Source organism: Alosa alosa, chromosome 8, assembly GCF_017589495.1.
Source record: "Alosa alosa isolate M-15738 ecotype Scorff River chromosome 8, AALO_Geno_1.1, whole genome shotgun sequence".
In the NCBI taxonomy this organism is placed as follows: Eukaryota; Metazoa; Chordata; class Actinopteri; order Clupeiformes; family Clupeidae; genus Alosa; species Alosa alosa.
Genome location: NC_063196.1, coordinates 31,787,280 through 31,806,398, shown reverse-complemented (window position 1 = coordinate 31,806,398; position 19,119 = coordinate 31,787,280). Strand labels below are relative to the sequence as shown.

The window sequence follows — 19,119 nt, the reverse complement described above, 5'->3', positions numbered from 1 at the left end:
ATTTCCCTTCTCCTTTGCCACAGCACAATGCTGACTTTGAGAGGACAGGCGCTGCAGGAGGGAAGGTCTCTGCACTTCGTAATGTGGGGAATTGGCGAGCCTCTGGAATGAGGTCAGTCTGGCATGCTCTCAAGAGCGCATTTATTTGGCAGAGCCTCACCCTGGTGGTCCAGAACCCTTGCTGCAGCTCCCATAATGACCAACGCTGAGGTGCTCCACTTAGGACAGAGGGATAGACAGACGGACAGATGCCATTGTTAGTTCTGGTCATCGGCTCGGCTCATCACAGAGTGACCCCTCTCTGTCGGAGCTGACCTTCTGCCAATGCCATGGTTCATTAAGCATCTCTGAGAGATGTGCTTTTAGGTTTTGAGAGGCGTGTGGTTGTGGTTGTAAGGGGGGATGCTAGGAGGCTGGGGGGGGGGGTGCACTAGCTGTGATCTAAGTACCAAACCTGAAGAAATGTTTGATGCATGGCCAAGGCCTTCGGTGTTTTGACGCCCCTTGGCAGGCGCACACCCCCATTCAAAGAGCTTCCCAGGTGGCCGGCTGACTCCCCCCAGCCGGGGGGCCAAGGCCGGCAGGAGTGGATGACATGCGCTAGTAAGCCTAATAGTAATAGTAATACGGCACACTTTGCGTTAGGGAGGGTGAAGTTTGATTAAGAAATCTCATTACGACTCGTTGGCAGTTGCTGGCGCCATTCCACGATTCATTTCCTGGAAAGGTCACAATTTAGGTCCCAGTCTAGGGCTCCCATTTCGGGTAAGGTCCTCATCAACATGGAGAACCTAATTGAAAACCACGGTCACCCACGACACTGTCAGAAGATAGATGGCCTGTAAAAGGCAGGTAGGGTATAGTTCTATGAATTATCCCCTTTTCCTGATTGTAGTAAGGGATGCTCTTCTTTGTCAAATTAAATGTTCCCATACTGATCAGATATCACTGTTTTTCTAAGTGGCCATAGCACAAGTAAGTAACCTGTAGGCTGCTACTGAGAGAACCTTGCACTCTGAAGTAATAAGGTTACTCAAAGCAGCTCCTCATAAAATAAAATGTTCATTACAGCTATGGCTGGGGACAATGTAATTCCTTGTTGTAATATAGTGGACATATGTAAGTCACTTTGGACAACACTGTCTACTAAATTAATCTAAATATTAAATAATAATTGCTCTAAGCGGCAAATTCATTCATGCCAATCGCTCAGCATCCACTGGCATTTGTGCTACCATAAGCAGTAGGGAATTCACATTGGGCTCTATCAAACTAGGTTTCAGACTTGACATCAAAAGGAAATGCATGAACAAAAGCTCTAAGTGGACCAGCTCGAGAGTGCTTGAGCAGTCCAGGTGAACTCAAAGGTCACTGTGTGCCAGGATCACTCTTCTTACTGGGGACATTTTTATTTTTGCGACCAATTTAGAAGAGTGAGCAGACAGAACAAGACACACGCTGTTGCTCTCCTACTCCAGCAATACGGGGATAAACTCAACACAGTGTGAAACACTGACGAAACCATCCCTATAAATCAACAAGCGTAAATCAACCTGAGAAAACAAGGTGACGGAGGATAATCATGATGCAGAAAGTGTCACGGGTACCCTCCTATACAAATCACTCGGCAACACAAACGCTGCAGTTTAGCTTTCGTGGCAGTCAGCCAGAACATGTCTGGGACGATTCGTCTGGGTAGCTGTTCAACAAAATCTCCCATCAAATGCGCCATAATTTTATGCAACTTAATCCCATGCACAATCACAAATTCTTCATACACCCTAAATGCTAATTAATAAATACTACCTTTCTGTATACAAAAGTCACTTTTGTTGAATAACCTTTTGCAAATATCCTTTTTTCACTGTGTGTGTGTGTGTGTGTGTGAGTGTGTAGGACCTGACTGATTATCAGAAGTAAGAGCGAATGGCCATTTATTTCTTTTTTAACCGGTTTTGTATATTAGAGTTCACCTATAAAGCTGAAACTTTAACTATGTAGTAAGGCCAACAGTGCCCCTCTCAGGAAGCCTACATACTTCCAGTGCATAATCATCTTTGTTCTAAGGACAACAATTAATATGCAAAACATTTATTTGTTTCTTTCAAAAAATGTGTAAAGAGAACAGTGTAAAGGGAAATAAGAAGTACAAAGACTTCCTCAGCCTTATTTTTGTATTTAGAACATATACTGCGGACATAGTTACAGTTCAAAGCATATTTACATGTTTCTTTTGCAGTTTTACATTTTCTAATACTCATAGTCGAGCATTCCAAAACATCACAACATATAATTTAAAAAAAAAATAGACACTCCTTAAATTGCCTACTGTGTCTAGCTCTCTCTCTCTCACACACACACACACACACACACACACACACACACACACACACACACACACACACACACACACACACACACACACACACACACACACACACACACACGTAGAAGAGGAAATACAAAAAACAACAAAGCTAAAATGCTAAAACCAGCTCAGCTCAGAATAAACAAAGGAGTGCTGCCACTGCAGGTGTCCATTCTGTGCATCCCTGAAGACAGACACACAGAGAGAGAGAGAGAGTGTGTGTGTTGGAGGGGGGGGGGGTTATCTGCGTGACGACCGAGACTCCAGCAGCTGCACCACCAGTCTGTTCTTCAGGCTGCGGAGTTTGGTCCTGTAGTGCTGCTCCAGCTCCGCTTGCACACGGCTGCGCAGGCGCCGCAGACACGGCAGCGAATTGCAGTTGGGCACGTTCAGGAGCGCGCGGAACAACTCCAGCCACAAGTCACTGTGCGGATTCCTGCAGTATGGAAAAGCCATTTGTACCGTCAGAGAGAAGCAGATGTGGGTGGATTGTCAAAAGTGTCTGGGTGATTTTTTTTTTTTTTTTTTATTGTTTAATTTATTTATTTTATGTTATTTACTCCTTTATTTACTCCTATGTTATCTTGTCTGTAATAAGATTGAAAATGTCAATATTAAAAAAAAAAAAAAACTAAAAAAACAAAAGTGTCTGGGTGGTGAAGGAGAAGTAGCGAAGGACAACATTGAAAAAATAAGCTCACCGTTTGAATGTTCCACTGGGCTTCCATTCGCCATTCTCGTGTTTCACCTGCATGTACGAGCCGAAGATCATGCAGTACACGGTGCCTGCAATTCCGAAGTAGTCCGTCTGAGGACGAAACAGCAGAAAAAGATGATCAATAATGTCAATCCATGTTTACGGCGCAGTAAACAGACTGCTGATTGCTGTTGCACCATGTTGTGTCCATCAAATGTAACACAATAAAATCAAGGTTGAACAGTTACCATGGCTACTGTGCCGTCCTGTGTCAGTGCAGGGCATTCATTTTATTTGATTTTATCTTATAATGCTAGTCTAAGTCAGGGCATGGAAGGGAAGCAAGTCTACTGCGATGGAAACTTGAGTGCTTTCAAACTTTTCCAAGCCAATAACCATGCAGTGGGAATGACCCCTAATGACCCTGGGCAGTGGCACATCTGACACAGGAGCCCAGCACTTGGGTAGTCGTGGTGAGTACCTGGTAGTTCCAGGGTCTGCCACTGAGCATCTCGGTGCACTGGAAGGCCGAGGTCATGCACTTGGCCGTGAAGGCCGTGCCCTCTGGGAAGAGGGTCATGTCGATGCTCTGGCCAAGGTCAATGAGGGCCAGGCCGTGCTTAGAGTTCTCTGGATCAAAGGACTCGTTTTCAAGAAACCTGAGAGAGTGAGAGAGAGAGAGAAGGAGAGGGAGGGAGGGACAGAAAGAAAGAAGAGAGAGAGAGAGAGAGAGAGAGAGAGAGAGAAAGAGAGAGTGTGTGTGTGAGTGAGTGAGAGTGAGAGAGAGAAAGAGAGAGAAAGATAATGATTTCAGAGGTGAATGAACGCAAATTTCATCCGTAAACATGGCACTCCTCATCCAGCAGATTATTCACTTCTGAGTAACATTTAGCCAACGGCGATTGAGTGAATCAACAAACTCTAGTCTTTACACTGTTCCCAAAATGGCAATAAATATTTAGAATTCTCTTATACATATTGAACTGCTGGGAGCCTCTGACTGCGGTGGTCATGTTTTATTCATTTTCTCACTACAGATGCTACAGCTTCAGCAACACATTAAAAGACAGGTTGAGAGAGTCAGGGTGGGGGTGAGGACAGTTTACCTCTCCCCGAGCAGGAAGTTGTCAGGCTTGATGTCAGCGTGGACGATGCGTGCGCTGTGCAGCTCGTCCACCATGTGCAGGATGCAGGAGGTGAAATACAGCACCAGTGCCTGGGGCATCACCTTCTCACTGCGGCCCTTGTACAGGTTTATGGCATTCTGTCGCACACACACACACACACACACACACACACACACACACTTTATAATTGGAAATAAGTGAGGAGAAGCAGAGGATTGTGGTTTGCCCTCAGTGCCAGTAAGGCTCAAAGACCATGATGACTACGCATCCAAATCTGCAGCAGAGAAAAGACTAACAGATAGAGAATGTGTTTCTTCTGTGATGATGGGAGGACGCCCTCTGTTCTCTTTTCAGTAAGCACCAATGGATGACTCAATATTGCAACAAGTACTGCGAACAGTGTCGAGGGGATATAGCCCTACTTGACTGGAAGCTGTGATGTTAAAGTATATATACTCTTTTGATCCCGTGAGGGAAATTTGGTCTCTGCATTTATCCCAATCCGTGAATTGGTGAAACACACTCAGCACACAGTGAACACATGCAGTGAGGTGAAGCACACACTAATCCCGACGCATACATCCCTCTACATACTTACAGCAGACTGCCCCCACCTACCCACACACACACACACAGTCACTGCTCCACTCCCCTCCCGCCCACACACACATCTTCACTGTCATCACTCACATACATCATACATACAGTACTCTGCTTGCAATAGTAAGTCCCTTTACCCCCTACATACACAGCACATTATTTCATCAGGAAGCTTCTCCAACACACATTCCCAACATACTTACAGCACTAGGTGCCTTGCTCAAGGGCACTTCAGCCGTTCCTACTGGTCGTAACTCCGGTTACAAGTCTGAAGCCCTAACCAGTAGGCCACGGCTGCAAAACAAACTGTTCTTGAGTGTTTTACAGACTTAAAAAAAAAAATCACAGCGAGACTCACCAGAAGGGTGCCACAGTTGTGGAGATCCCCAAGCAAAATGCTGCCGTTCCTAAAGAGGTGCGCAGAGTGGATGTTGTTGAAAAGGTGGCGCACACTTGTTTTGAGCCGAATGTTGAGCTGAATGTTGATGTAATACTCCCAGGGGTTGGCGGGCTTCTGCACCTACAAGGATAAAGTGATGGGGAAGGTCATTTGAAGGTCATTTTCAGACAATTGACAAAAGACAGCATGACATTATGCAACAGGAGGGGGTGTTTTTTTTTTTTTTTTTTACCTTCAGGAAAAGCTTCTCTGATGTTGTGAGGTTTGTTGCTTGATAGACAGTTGCAAAAGCACCCTGGCCCAGAACAAAATCAACTCGCAATGATTCACCAGCTGTGGGTAGAAGAGTTCAAATGAATTAAATGATGTGGGTGAAGTGCAATAATGAGAAAACACAATTACAGATGGCAGTGCACACAAAATTGTTTTCCTTTGAGCCCTGCATCTGTGATCAGCAAGGATGCCTGGTAACAACAGCAAACTAGTCTGTGGCTGTCCGCGCAAACACTTTAAAGCTGCAGAATGGAGTTTGGGTGAAAACTAGAGAGCCAGGAGGCAGGCTAGTCTTTTCCTGTCTCTTGGCGATATAGTTTGCAATGTGTTGTTGTGACAGCTTTTTACTTTTAGTCTTAACACAGAATAGCAGAGTGCACCTAGGCACTACTTGGACCTACAGGTATGTTGATTCTTCACACGACTGCCTCCTATGACCTGCTATCTATTGCTCACCCATGGTGGTGGTCATCTTTGGGGAGACGCTGGGGAGGTTACATTCCCATGTGGTGACACTGGGGTACGAGGTGAGCGGTATGTCCAGTCTGGAGAGGAGAGTGTTGATGAGCTCGTCGTTCCAAGGGTCTGGGACCAGATGAGAGGGAGCTGGATCGAGAGACACAAAAACAGCTGGGTTGTTATTCTCTAGAACCATTATATACCTTTGATGAAACAATAAGTAAGTTTGGTGTATGTTTTCCTTGCATATGTAGCAATGCGATTTCTGACACTTTGCTACGGAGGCTTTGTTAATGAGACTTTGAGCCATGCTTTACAGAGTTTGGTAGAGTGGTGGCGTGCACAATGCACATCACACCCGTCTTTGGGCTGGGTGCAGGACAAGGTATATACGATAAGATAAAACAAAAGAGAGCGTCTGCACACCAGAGCAGGCAAATGAAGCAGGCAGCAGAGCACCAGCAGGCAAATGAAGAAGACCCTGTTGGCGTTGCCGTTTTTTAAGGAACGTTTGGGAGCTACTCCAGTGTGCAGACATTCCCTCGTTTTAGGCGGGGATCAGCCAGCGGCAAGCGAAATGCTCAGACCATAATAAGTCCTCTCTCGTTCCTAAGCAACACAAACGGTTTGTCAATTGAATACGCTCGCGTTGCGCTAAGTTCAACACGCAGCTTGTTCCTCCAGCGTTGCCACTGTTCCGCTGCCGAACCATAGAGAACAATAGGAAACCTGCCGCTTGCCGCTGGCTAATGTGATCCCCGCCTTAGGCATGCTTTACAGCCTGTATTAGATGAAGAAGGCAGACCAGGTGTACCAGGTGTACCTGCAGGGGTGGCCGTCGGCGCAAGGGCTTGCGCGGGACTCATGGGCACGTCCAGGCACATCTCCGACCCCTTGGCTGGGCTCGTCGCCATGGGGACCTCCAGCCGCGAGCGAGCCCAGCTGGCGGAGAGGCCGTGGGGATGCCGCGAGCTGCCCGTGAAGTCCAGGTCCGACTGCGGGTCAGCAACGGGGCTGCTCAGCGCGAACCAGTCCAGCTTTGGTGCTGCCGAGTCAGGACTCATGGGGACGTCCAGGATCGATTTGAAAGCAGGTGCCGCTGGACTCATGGGGACGTCTGGAGTGGGTCGCGGGGCCGGGGCCGGGCTCATGGGAACATCACAGAGTGACCTGTGGAAAAGGTCCTGGGACCCAGGAAAGAGGTCCTCCGTCTGCGGAACGTGAAAAGAGCTTTTGGAGAGGAAGGAGTGGACTGCCGGAACGTGCTCTAAGGTCACGGGCACGTCCGGAGTGGGTCGCGGGGCCGGAACATGCTCGAAGGTCATGGGCACGTCCGGAGTGGGTCGCGGGGCCGGGGCCGGGCTCATGGGAACGTCACAGTGTGACCTGTGGAAAAGGTCCTGGGACCCAGGAAAGAGGTCCTCCGTCTGCGGAACGTGAAAAGAGCTTTTGGAGAGGAAGGAGTGGACGGCCGGGACGTGCTCGAAGGTCACGGGCACGTCTGCTTCCATTTCCGTTTCCTGCGGAGCGTGCTGACCAACCACCTTCGAGAGGTCTGCAAGCGTCTTCTCTGGGCTCTGGTAGACGGTCCAGCCGGGTTTGGGGGCGGCAGAGGAGAAAGCGGCGGCCATCTTGGAAACATCCTCTGTGGGCGCCACGGTGTGGTCAGGGAAGGAGAGGGCGGCCAGCGGGTGGGCGCTGATGGAGCTGGTGGAGGCGGCCTGGCTCTGGCTCTGCTGGACGGCTGCCAGCCCCTCGCCCACGATGGTGCCCTGGGCTCCTGCTGTGCGCTCTGCTGCAGTGAGCTTCTCGTCCACTGGGCTCTGCTCCATGATCGGGCTGAGATGAAACACATCAGGAGACAAAGAATTATCTTTTAAAGGGAACAAAAGGAGGGCTTTTGGTGAAAAAGCATGGGTTTGTTCACTGAAAGCATCTGAATGTAACATTTTTATGTAGTGCACTTAACCTTCTCATTGAGCTCTCAACTCCATCACCTACTATTGCTAAATGTCTGTACTTCTTGTACAAAAAAAAAAAAAAAATACTTTTTGAAAATGTGTATTTACTGCACTTAATCCATCCATTCAGCCCTCAACTCCATGACCTGCGTGGAGAATCAACTACCTGAGTTTGGTGGGCTGGCGCACAAAGGGGTTCCCATCAGATCCAGCAAACGCTGTTGGGGCATCATTCTCTACAATAGCACAGAACAATAGTCAGAGAGAGAGAGAGAGAGAGAGAGAGAGAGAGAGAGAGAGAGAGAGAGAGAGAGATAAAGATAGATAGATAGATACTTTATTGATCCCCAAGGGAAATTTAAGAATTTAATGTCCAACATCCCAGAAAAGACCCCTTTCACCTCCCACTCCCAACCTGTGCCTGTATTACGTTAGTCAATTTAGACTTGTTCAACTAAAAAGGAGCAATAAACAGATGCAAATCATAAGAAATGTCTGCACACTGTTAGACGCGCCCATAAACTTTATTCTGCAATGTTTCGATCTAAAAGGTCTTGGTCAAGCATTGTGCCTAACGAAGATCTTTTAGATTATAGATTTTCATCGAGCACCAGACAAAGCACTCTGCTTTTTGTTCTCAGCCATGCACAGATGCCACAAAGAAGAGATAATGTGGACCTGCATCTGTAATTGTGTAAATGATGCACTCCACCTTGAGCGGAGTCCAGTTCCCAGGAGTGCGGTGCGCTGAGGTGGAAGGGAGTGGACACGAGGTTAGCGGACGGAGCAAAGTCCCGGGTGCTGTTGGGACACGCGGCTAGAGAGTAGCGCCTTGACTCCCACATCGCCGTCTCGTCCGTCACAGACTCCACACCAACAGCGGTTTCCTGATATTCCTGATATTCAATTAAATTGAATGTGCAATTGAACACACACTAGCAACACCCAAACATAGCATGTTACCAAAGCCCTTTACCATGACCACTCACAGACCTTTCCAATTAATTACAAAGAACTGAGTCCCATACTGTCAGCTCTGTCATCGTCCTGTCCCACTGTCTGTCTGCGTGTCTGTCTGTCTGCGTGTCTGTATGTTTGTCTGTCTATCTGTCTGTCTATCTGTCTCACTTGTCTACGTTACCTTATTACGTTTCATGTGTTTTATGTTTCCATTCACGTGGTGTCATATGATACGGATTCCGGGGTCATATACAAATGGTTGAGGTAGGACAATTGTATTTGCACTTGAAAAATATGTTACTTAAATAAAAATAAAGTTGTCCTCCGAAGAGGGGGGGTGGTGGGCAAAAAAAAAAACAAAAAAAAAACATTTGAATATATGCAAGTACATAAGTGCACAGGCACTTCTGCAAATACTCCCTTGTGTAGCACTCTGCTTCTCTCATTTACATTTTTGAATCCATTTGTCAATTCACTGTTTTAATCCAAACCAAAGCGATTTACATGTCAGTTATATCACAAGGGATTACATTGTCCACAGAGCAACTTGGGGTTATGTGCCTTGCTCAGTGGCACAACAGTGGAAGCCGGGAATTGAACCCACAACGTTTCAGGCTACTACATGCTAGCCCAGCTCCTTATCCACTACCACTGCCCCTCAGACAGCATATCAACAGCACTGTGATGATCGTACATGTAACAATAGAGACTACCGGTACATGTTTGGGAAATGAGAAGATAACAGATCAACATTCAACATACGTTCTGCTGTGTTGGTCCAGGTACTGAGACTTCTGCCCTAGGCTGCAATGCTTTCCGTTCGTTGGATGCCATAACTTGCCTGTAAAGTAATGTAAAAACAGAAACAGTCTTTACCATCCAGAAATGTAAAAAAAAAAAAAAAAAAAGACTCAAATATGCTCAGACCATTTGGGAAAGTATGTTACAAGTGAGATTGTTTACCCTCCATTCTCCTTGTCATCCTCATCCTGGAAGACGGTGAAAACTGCAGCAGCAGCAGCAGCAGGCTGGGACACAGCTGGTCTATCTAAAGGAAACAATGAATATGAGTAAGGGCTGTTCTGACACCTAACACCCCTGAGTAAAGCTCACAGACATGGGACTGTGTGAGTGAGCTCACAGACATGGGACTGTGTGAGCTCACAGACATGGGACTGTGTGAGCTCACAGACATGGGACTGTGTGAGCTCACAGACATGGGACTGTGTGAGCTCACAGACATGGGACTGTGTCTTCGTAAATCATTCAGATGATGTGTGTGACTAGACTGGCTCTGCGGACATGCGCCTTATGACTTACTCAGTTTTGAATGTCCAAAGTTGAGACTCTCCTCAGCAATGTGAGAAAGTCCATCTGGTGCAAAGGTCGGGGCTTGGAACATGTCCATTATCAGATCTAGATGGAGGAGAATTACATTAAGTGACTAACAATTTCAGCAGCGATAATTTCGACAAAGAGTGTTTTAAAATAATTTGTATTTTAACACATAAAAATAACCATCATATTTTATTGATGAGGCTAAAATTGTTGAGGCTTTTTGCTATTTTATTTAATCTCAACAGGCCTGCGCATATTCTTCAGTTCTTTCCTTACTGAAATTGAAGATTTCCCTGAGCAAACAGTTCAGTTAAACATTCACATTACTGCGCCCTCTGGTGGCCGTATATGGAAGACTGTGGCTACACCGGTCAAGTTTTGAGAGCGTCAACCAGAGGTGGCTAATGTAGGTGTAGTCTAGAGGAATACACCTGGGTTCAGGGGAAAATAGGGAGGGGGAATGTCTGATTTCAAACAAGGCTTTTTTCAATAGCCAATCACAGAGAGGTGGCAAACCTTGTGAGTATGCACATGTACTGGGTGTTTCATGAAAATACCGCCGACAGCGGACTAACAACCAAAACGATGACGTTTAGTTTGCCTTTGTAGCCGGCAGCCATTTTGCACTGGTTTCAGTAGGAATGGTCACTGGTTAACTGAAAGAATCTCAGAAGACACAAGTCTGCGTGGAACGTGGAACCTCTGCTTTGACCACCCTCTCAGGTTATGGCAGAAAAAGAAGAAAAAGAAGAAGATGATGAAGAAGAAGGAAAAAGAGTGTAGACTCAATGGCTGCTGCTCACCGAGTGCCTCCCGTGTGTGGACGGTTGGAGAGGGGAGAACCCGAGATGGAGTGGCCTGGACCAGCCCAAGGGAGTTGTTAGGAGTGATGTGGGAGTGGTTGCCCTGGCCCACCAGTGAGACTGACAGGATGACAAACAGAAGTGTGTGAGTGAGTGTGTGTGTGTGTGTGTGTTTGGTAGCATGACAGCAGAACCCTCTGACCCCATGACTTTCTGCTCCTGCTACATGATGAAGCTGACATTTATTTAAATTCACATTTAAATGTTCAAAATGCAGCTCTATTGTTCTGGATGCTAATAGAAAAATAACTGAAAACAGTTGATATTTATCAAACAAATAATGGAAATGTAGCTCTTTCGTTCCTCAACATAAAAACAGTGAAAAGTGCATAAATTCAATACAGATATTATTCCAGATCATTTACAACCCAGAAGCATTTAGGCTGTCTGGTCCACTGACATGTAGACCTTTGTGTAGGCTTTGCTAATCATGATGCATTACCCACCATTGTTAGTGCCTTCTCTGTCCATCTCCCCATCTTTTGAAACATCACTGGTGGGGAGAGAGAAACCAATAAATACACTTGAGAAATGCTAGCGAGAAATGCTCCTCGTAGGCCAGCCACAGCACATGCCACACAGCAGCACAATCATCTGACACGACTCTTGGACTGAAGCCAAGGAGCAGACCACAATTACTCAACAAAAGCAAAAACAAAACCAATGGATGCACCGATTTGATAAAAACATCTGCCATTTATCTGCATGAATGACGACAGCCCTTGACAAAGTGGATGCGCTGAAAGCTAATGTGATCTTTGGACAGTAGCCAGCCATTAAACAGATAATTGAAGAGAGCCAGATAAATCACATACAATATAAACCTACAACCTAAAGAGTTAGAAACATGGCACAGTATCAGCAAGGTTTTGTTTAAGGGAGTCTTTTTAAAAGTGGGTTAGCGCCCTGGGGTGCGTTTCCCAAAACCATAGTTGCTAACCTGTTAGCAACTTAGTTGGTTGGCAATGGGAAATTGCATTGCAACCAACAAAGTTGCTAACTTAGTTAGCAACTACGCTTTTGGGAAACGCGCCCCTGAGTGGTAACATGCTTACTGGTCTGCGTCGTCCAGGGGCTGGTGGAAACTGCTGCTGCGGGCGTGTAGGGGCTCAGTGGTGCTGAGCGCAGAGGGGCCGCTCTGAGTCAGGGCTCTGTAGGGGACCTCGCAGGAGACTGGCGCTCCATGGCGATGGATGGGGAGAGTGCCTGCGTCCGCCATGGCGTTATTAGCCTGGTGGTGCAGGAGGGAGGTCTGCAGGGAGGACGCGGAGGCGGAGGCGGTAGCCGCGGTTACGGCTGGTGACGGTGGCTTGGGTGAGAGCTCAGCCCCGGCCGGGTGACCTGCCACCGCTGACGCCTGCTGACGGGAGGCGACCTCATAGCGAGAGGCTTCGACTTCCTCCAGAGGACACAGCTGACCAGATGGAGGGAGTGACCCGAGTGAACGGCTTGGGCCCCACACCGCGGAGGCCAATGGCCTGGACTTCCGTCTGGCGCCCAGCCCCAGGTCCTGACTCGGTTGCAGGGCCAAGCTGGGCCTGAAGGTCGCCGCTGGCCGGTGGCCGAGAGAGAGACGGTTGCCGAGCGCCGCTGAGGGTCGGGCCGCCAGTGCCGCTAGCTCTGGATGACCTGCAGCTGATACCGCAGCATGACTCTCCTAGCATAAGAGCAATGCAATGTTATAATCAACATTTTATCCCTTATCCATTCAGCACACCAAAACCACTGTGGACACCTTCATTGGACGTGTGGGGACCACCATCAACATTTGAAACCGACAGATAGCATAGAGCTATAATATATTGCAACACAGTGATTAATCACTCTTTGCGTTATTGCATTCCGGTACATTAAAAGCTATTTGAGCATCACTCTTGTGTAATTGATTGCAGCAGCAAATGACAGACAGCCCTCTAAATATTACAATCACACCAACGTTATGCGGCTTTGACAAAAGCACTGATTGTTACCTGATGCCCATCATAAGGTCTGTTGGGTGCTTGTGGGTCTGCTGGTGGAACGGGGGATTTGTTGTCCAGTTGCTTCAGGAGTTCCTGCATTCGTCTCAACTCCTCCTCGGCCTCTCGAGCCTTCCTTTGCTCTTCCTCTGCAAACAGGAAACAGCCGTCAACAAAAAAGCCATCCCCTAATCTCCTACTCTTATGACCTGTCAGCAGCTCACTCCGACACAGGTTCGGCATACGATATGAAGATACGGATACGCAGTAAGGGTGGCATCCAGGTTGTGAGAGAGTGAAAGTAGAGCCATAGCACTGCACTGAACAAGCTTATTCAAAATCAGCTGTTTAAAACTCTGTTTTGAGAACTGTTCTAATTAGCAAACCCAAGTAGAGAGAGAGAGATAGATAGATAGATAGATACTTTATTGATCTCCAAGGGGAAATTCAAGTACCAGAGGTTCAAATTCGCACATTTGCGCCTTGAGTTTTCAATGAACGTTTGCACTCGCAAAAAGTTCGAGGAGGTAGTTCTCCGTGAACAATGGAGTTGAAATTGGACGGAGAGTTACCTTTGAGATGGAATGTTTACACAATATCGTTGAACTGTATCTGTTCAGACAAACATGTTCGCCTCTGTTCAAGTAATTTGAATGCACCTCTGATAATGACTATACAAGGCTTCTACCTCCTGAATATAGAAGCAACTTTATGGGTCACAAATGTACAACAGACACATTTCCGTTTCCACCTGTGGCCATCTTCCAGGTGTCAAGCTGACCACTTTGTTCACATTACGGCGTTTGTTGTGGAAAGGATAAAATTACTTTTACTGGACCGAGCAGGACGACTTATCATTTACACTAAAAAAAGAAATGCATCCTAGACAACTTTGGCAAAAAGTTTGAACAATTTGACCACTACGCATATTGATGGCCCTTTACACTCATGCTGTCTATACTCACCCAGTTCTCGCAGCTCGGCCTGCTGCTTACGTTTGGCCCAGTAGCGATTCGCTCTCAACTCCTCAAAGCAATACTCAGAGCCCTCGCAGACTAACTCAGTCTTGCAGTACATGGCCACCTGCTCCAGAGGGGCATTCTGGACTTTGGGTTGGTTGGATGGGTTATACTCGGACTTGGAAATTCTGCAGGAGTTTAAAAAAAAAAAAAACAATGTGTCTACAAAGAGCGACACAACTGAAAATGCCAATTAAGTTCACAGACGGTGGTAATAGAACTTACATGCGAACTGTTCGGTCATCTGGGAACCCGGGCAGATCGGGTTCCTGGACACAGACAGAAGTTCCCTTTGACACATTGGACTAACACCACAATGATAAAAACACCACAGAAATAAGCACACGAACGTTTTCCACTTACCTTGCACTGTTGCTGAAGGATTTCTCTTGGTCGAGATTGTTGATTGGTTAATTGTGAATTCTGAAGAGGGTTCCTCGGCACATCTATGTAAAATATATGAATGCAATTAACATGAATGATGATGGCACAAATAAATCACAATGATAAAACAAGCTAAACAGCATGCATACCAGGTGCGCCTGTCTGAGGCTTCAACACCTTGTCCTGGAACTTCCTGTAAAATGAGCAGATCAATCTTAGTTAGTGTTCTGCTTCAAAAAGGGCCATCCATTATTTAATTTAATTTAACAATTTTTACTGTTACCTGTAGTGTTGAAGCACAGTGTCTACAGGTTGGGCCTGGTTCTCCACAGCTCTTTCATAGACTGCTTCAGCTTGTAGCAACTGACCATTTTTCTCAAATTGTTGGGCCCAGGCAATGTACAACGCTGCCGCTGTGGTTCCAATGCCTTGGCTATGCACTTGACTGTACACTTGGATGGGATCATCATAAAAGCTGGCCTGAAATAAGGCAATATTTGTTTGAAAAAGAATACAGAGTTCCCACTCTAAGTTAAATGTAAAATTCCATGACCTTTCCCTGACAAAAGAACTGAATTTCCATGACCCATCATGAATGGTACAGGGCAATTCCACGGAAAATTGATTTTTTGTCACATCCATAACGCCAGTGAAATGCCTTGGCATTTGTATGATGTGCATGATAACATTCGTTTTTTGTGCATTTTTTCTAATGTACATTCTTCAGCCAAAAATAGCAAATGCTCAAATTTCATGTAATCATTCACATCATACCATACCATCACATTTTATTGGCGTTATGAATGTTACAAAAAACATTATTTTGTCGTGGAATTGCCCTACAATATACTGACCAAAGATTTCAGAGCAGCAGCGTAGCCTTCAAGAATCTGACTTTTTCAGAGCGTAAGATAAATAAATGGACATTGAATAAACAAAGTTGGCCTCACCACAACCACTCAAGCAAGAAGTAAAGCTAATTACCAGGCAGATATACACAATTCTGCGTGGTAACATGTATTAGGCCTATTGTATTTTGTCAATTTTTAACCGCTACAACAAAATCCCCTGATATTCCATGATTTTGCCCCAAATTTGATCAAGTTCCCTGACTTTCCATACCTGGAATTAAATATGATATTCCAGAAATTCCATGACCCGTGGGAACCCTGAGGATAGTATTGCTCTGTCTTCATTACTGATACTATTCTGAATAGCATGATGAGTGATGATCCACAATGTATAATCTAAATCTTGATTACTGAAAACTTCACCAGCTGAAGTCTCAACTTACACATTTAATGCAATGATCGACGAACCGGGGGTCGTTATGGTAGCGTTCCTCTTGCAGAAATCTTTGAACAAGACGATGAAATACAACAGACATGCTTTTCCTTTCTTCTAGAGGTAGCTTCCCCTCCAGAAATTGCACAAATCTAAGTAAACATAGTCGTAAATACAAATGTTAACATTAGCAACTATTTGTTGGTATTTCAATGTAGATATTTTCGGTGCACTGCTTACTTTTTAATGTAGCGTGTGTGTTAGTTTTAGAAAAAAGTATCAAAAACTATACTTTAATCAGGTCAACAACAATGACATACCTATCCCATGGATCAAGCGGGTCATCTCCAGAATATGTGCTCAATGATCTTTCAAATGTTCTGCAAAATATGATTTGTCATATCATGTTGAATTTTGGCAAGACATTAGAATAATATTAGTCCATTCCACTGGAACATGGTTATAAAACTTAAGTTATCGTTTGAGGAGGAATTATATTAATCATGCAAAATGATCACGAAACCTAGTAACATTATCAAAGTGTGTGAGGAAATTAAAACACAACTGCTGCTCCGTTTGAAGTGAGCTGCTAAAGCTAACGTTGACGTTATCTAGGCAGCTTAGATTACAAAGGTCTTTCCGAAGATTATAAACTTACTGTAAATATGTATCAACATCCATTGCTGTGGTCTTTAATAACGTTAAACTCCCATGTAAACGTAATACAATTTATATCCTTAAAAACGCCTAATACTACTACAGTACTGAAACGTGCTACAAATACCCTTGTTATTTTTTGCAACACAACGGCCTATGCAAAATCTTTGACGTCCACACCCGGATTTCAAATTTCCCGGCGTGGCCAATAAAATGTCACTACCCTCACTAAACAAACCAATCAGATTCTATTACAGATATTTGTGGGCGTTTTCGAAGGAGTCGCGGTGGGTGGGTGCGTGCACCAGAGAAATGTTGTACCGTTTGCCTTTTGGAGGAAGAGTATCGATCCAGATCTTTAAGCTACCTTTGCGAGAATTATAAATACTTAATAATGTTTCCTAATGCAAATTACTTGCGTGTTGTTACTGCAACTGCATGCAAAGACAAACCAACATCTGAGGTTACTAAAAAGTTGTGCAACCTCCACACCGGTTGATGGCAGTCGTCGACATCATATCACCCTGGGGGTGGGTTTGTGTGAGTGTTTTGAAAAACATGGCGGCTCCCATTTACAAGTGTGAGTATGCTCGTCGGTTACGTTAAATTAACGGTCTATTTCTCAGCATAATATAACTAATTTGGTGGATTTGCGTTCTGGCATTCTCCAAATCAGCATGTGTAACGGTATACTCATATTTTAGTGTTTTTACGGTTGGCAACGTTGACTTATCATGTTGGATGAGTAATGAGCTTGCCTGCTATTGCATGCATTGAAAACGCCTTCCTGACTTTAAGTGCCACAATAATTAGCAGCAAAGTGGTCCACCACCACATCAGTAGAGCTGTTAAGACTTGCACACAAGATATCTAATCAGTTATTGTAACTATCCACAGTACATTAGTGATTTTACTTTAATTGATCAGCTGCTAGCCGAATGGTAATCACTTGACTCATGAATGCATGAAACAAACAGCGTTTTTGTTTTTTATTCATCACAGGGACTAATGATGATACCGCCATGTTAATAGACTGGCGGGCGCGCAATGCAGGTATCTTCTCAGGCAGGAGATTGACTGCCATCAGAGGTTACGAGTAAGTGATTAGATCCGGGATCGTTATCGGATTTGGAAAACATCGTTTTTTTTCCATAATATTTCTGCTCTGTGTATACCACAGTCTTTCTTGAACTTATTTTATGTCCCTCTACACAGGGTGTTTGTCAAGGAGAGAGGGTTGGAAGGGCTGGTATCACCAGCATTCATCAAGAAGAAATGGGAAAATCTCAAACAAAAATATGTGGTAAGTTGTGTTTATAGGTTGTTCTTTAGAAGCTGAAAAAATTGCCCATTTGTCATAGGCGTTGTATAATATTGTATTGTTTTTGTAGACCCTAAAAAGAGTGTCAGTGGAAAGCGGTACAGACGCTGCAGCTGAGAGTTGGAGATGGTACAGCCAGATGGAGGATGCCCTTGGGGGTAGGATCCCAGAAATCAAGCCTTCCTGTAACATAAAAATGCCTGCAGTCTTTATCTCTACTGACCATGATGACATGGTCCACTCCCTGGAACTGACTGTGGACCCCCAGTCCCCTCCTCCCCTTCCTCCCCCTCCTCCGATAAAGAGGCAGAGGACTAATTCAACTGACGTCATGCTGGAGTTCCTGGGCAAGCAAGAGGACCGCGACCAACAGAGGGACATTGAGTGGATTCAGAGAGAGGAACTGAGGGAGAGGGAGGCTCTGGAGAGGGAGGAGCAGCGGGAGAGCGAAGCTGTGGAGCGAGAGGAACGGCGGGAAAGAGAGGCCATCGCCAGGGAGGCGAGACGAGAGAGGGAGGCAATAGAGCGAGAGGCTCGGAGAGAGAGGGATGCCGTCGAAAGAGAGGCTCGGAGAGATAGAGAGGCTAGAGAGAGGGAGGAGAGAAGGGAGCAAGAGTTCAGAGACCGGGAGGAAAGGAGGGAAACAGAGTTTAGAGAGAGACACGAGAGGATGGAGAGGGTGTATATGGAGAGAGAAGAACGGCTTCTTTCTATTCTAGAGAAGTTGCTGAACAAATGAGTGTTTGGTCTTGGGGAAACACTTCTCAAAAAAAAAAAAAAGGAATCCTGTAACAGGATTAACCTGTTTATGATGGGTTACCCTTTGTGGAAGGGGTATTCAGGCCTGTACACAATCAGCACTGCCAGGTTCTGGTTTGGAATGGCAAGGCTGTCATCCGCTTGTGTTGGACCAACTACCAGCCTTAAAACCTCATATTACCATGGTGCTCAATATCCAGTCAAGAGTAACGGTGGATTTGTGTAAGTCTCATTGATGACCCTGAAAGACCCTGTTTATTTGGGTATGGTCTTAAGGTAACATGCTTTCAATATTTGTGTAGTGTAGTACCATTAAGGTCCATGTGTATGTAATGTACATACATCTTGTGTTGTTAGTCGCTCACAATTTTTTAGGACAAAATGTATTGGACATATAGTCAATGATAAGTGTTGTCATATTTGGAAAATAAATGTTTGTTTTAAAAGTTTTTTTCTCTTGTGGTAGTTAATGTGTCCAACCGCTAAATTTAGAGAGAACACCGTATTGTTAACTATCACCAATAGCCACTGGGTGTTGACCTCTATTAGCTTGGCCACACCCACCTAGATCTCCTTCCAGGGAGATACTAGTCTGGAACACCATAGTTCACCAGCGTTTCCGTTGGTCGGCATATTACCTGCCCAATCAGCGACGAGGGCATAACACTATAGTTTGGTAATCGAAAGTGAC

General features: G+C 45.4%; 2 protein-coding genes across 3 annotated transcripts; one reads left to right on the top strand and one right to left on the bottom strand.

Annotated features, from left to right (window-relative positions):
• Nucleotides 1-2,103: 2,103 nt before the first annotated feature.
• bub1 (BUB1 mitotic checkpoint serine/threonine kinase) lies at nt 2,104-16,517 on the bottom strand. The gene is made up of 25 exons (XM_048249513.1): nt 16,350-16,517; nt 16,012-16,071; nt 15,702-15,843; nt 14,691-14,887; nt 14,557-14,600; nt 14,387-14,469; nt 14,249-14,292; nt 13,970-14,151; nt 13,017-13,153; nt 12,102-12,703; nt 11,493-11,539; nt 10,987-11,106; nt 10,166-10,261; nt 9,809-9,893; nt 9,608-9,686; nt 8,598-8,781; nt 8,052-8,121; nt 6,748-7,763; nt 5,922-6,071; nt 5,425-5,525; nt 5,151-5,312; nt 4,172-4,329; nt 3,547-3,724; nt 3,070-3,176; nt 2,104-2,804 (listed from the first exon to the last, which is right to left on the bottom strand). The coding sequence occupies exons 1-25, from the start codon at nt 16,370-16,372 to the stop codon at nt 2,609-2,611; spliced, it is 4,263 nt and encodes a 1,420-aa protein (XP_048105470.1). The 5' UTR covers nt 16,373-16,517; the 3' UTR covers nt 2,104-2,608.
• Nucleotides 16,518-16,645: 128 nt separating this feature from the next.
• Nucleotides 16,646-18,877, top strand: LOC125299490 (conglutin beta 5-like). 2 transcript variants are annotated; one of them, XM_048250772.1, is made up of 4 exons: nt 16,646-16,928; nt 17,351-17,444; nt 17,564-17,651; nt 17,740-18,877. In XM_048250772.1, the coding sequence occupies exons 1-4, from the start codon at nt 16,847-16,849 to the stop codon at nt 18,406-18,408; spliced, it is 933 nt and encodes a 310-aa protein (XP_048106729.1). In that variant the 5' UTR covers nt 16,646-16,846; the 3' UTR covers nt 18,409-18,877. The 2 variants fall into 2 exon arrangements, with proteins under 2 accessions (XP_048106729.1, XP_048106730.1); XM_048250773.1 differs by lacking the exon at nt 16,646-16,928 and adding an exon at nt 16,991-17,035.
• Nucleotides 18,878-19,119: the final 242 nt, after the last annotated feature.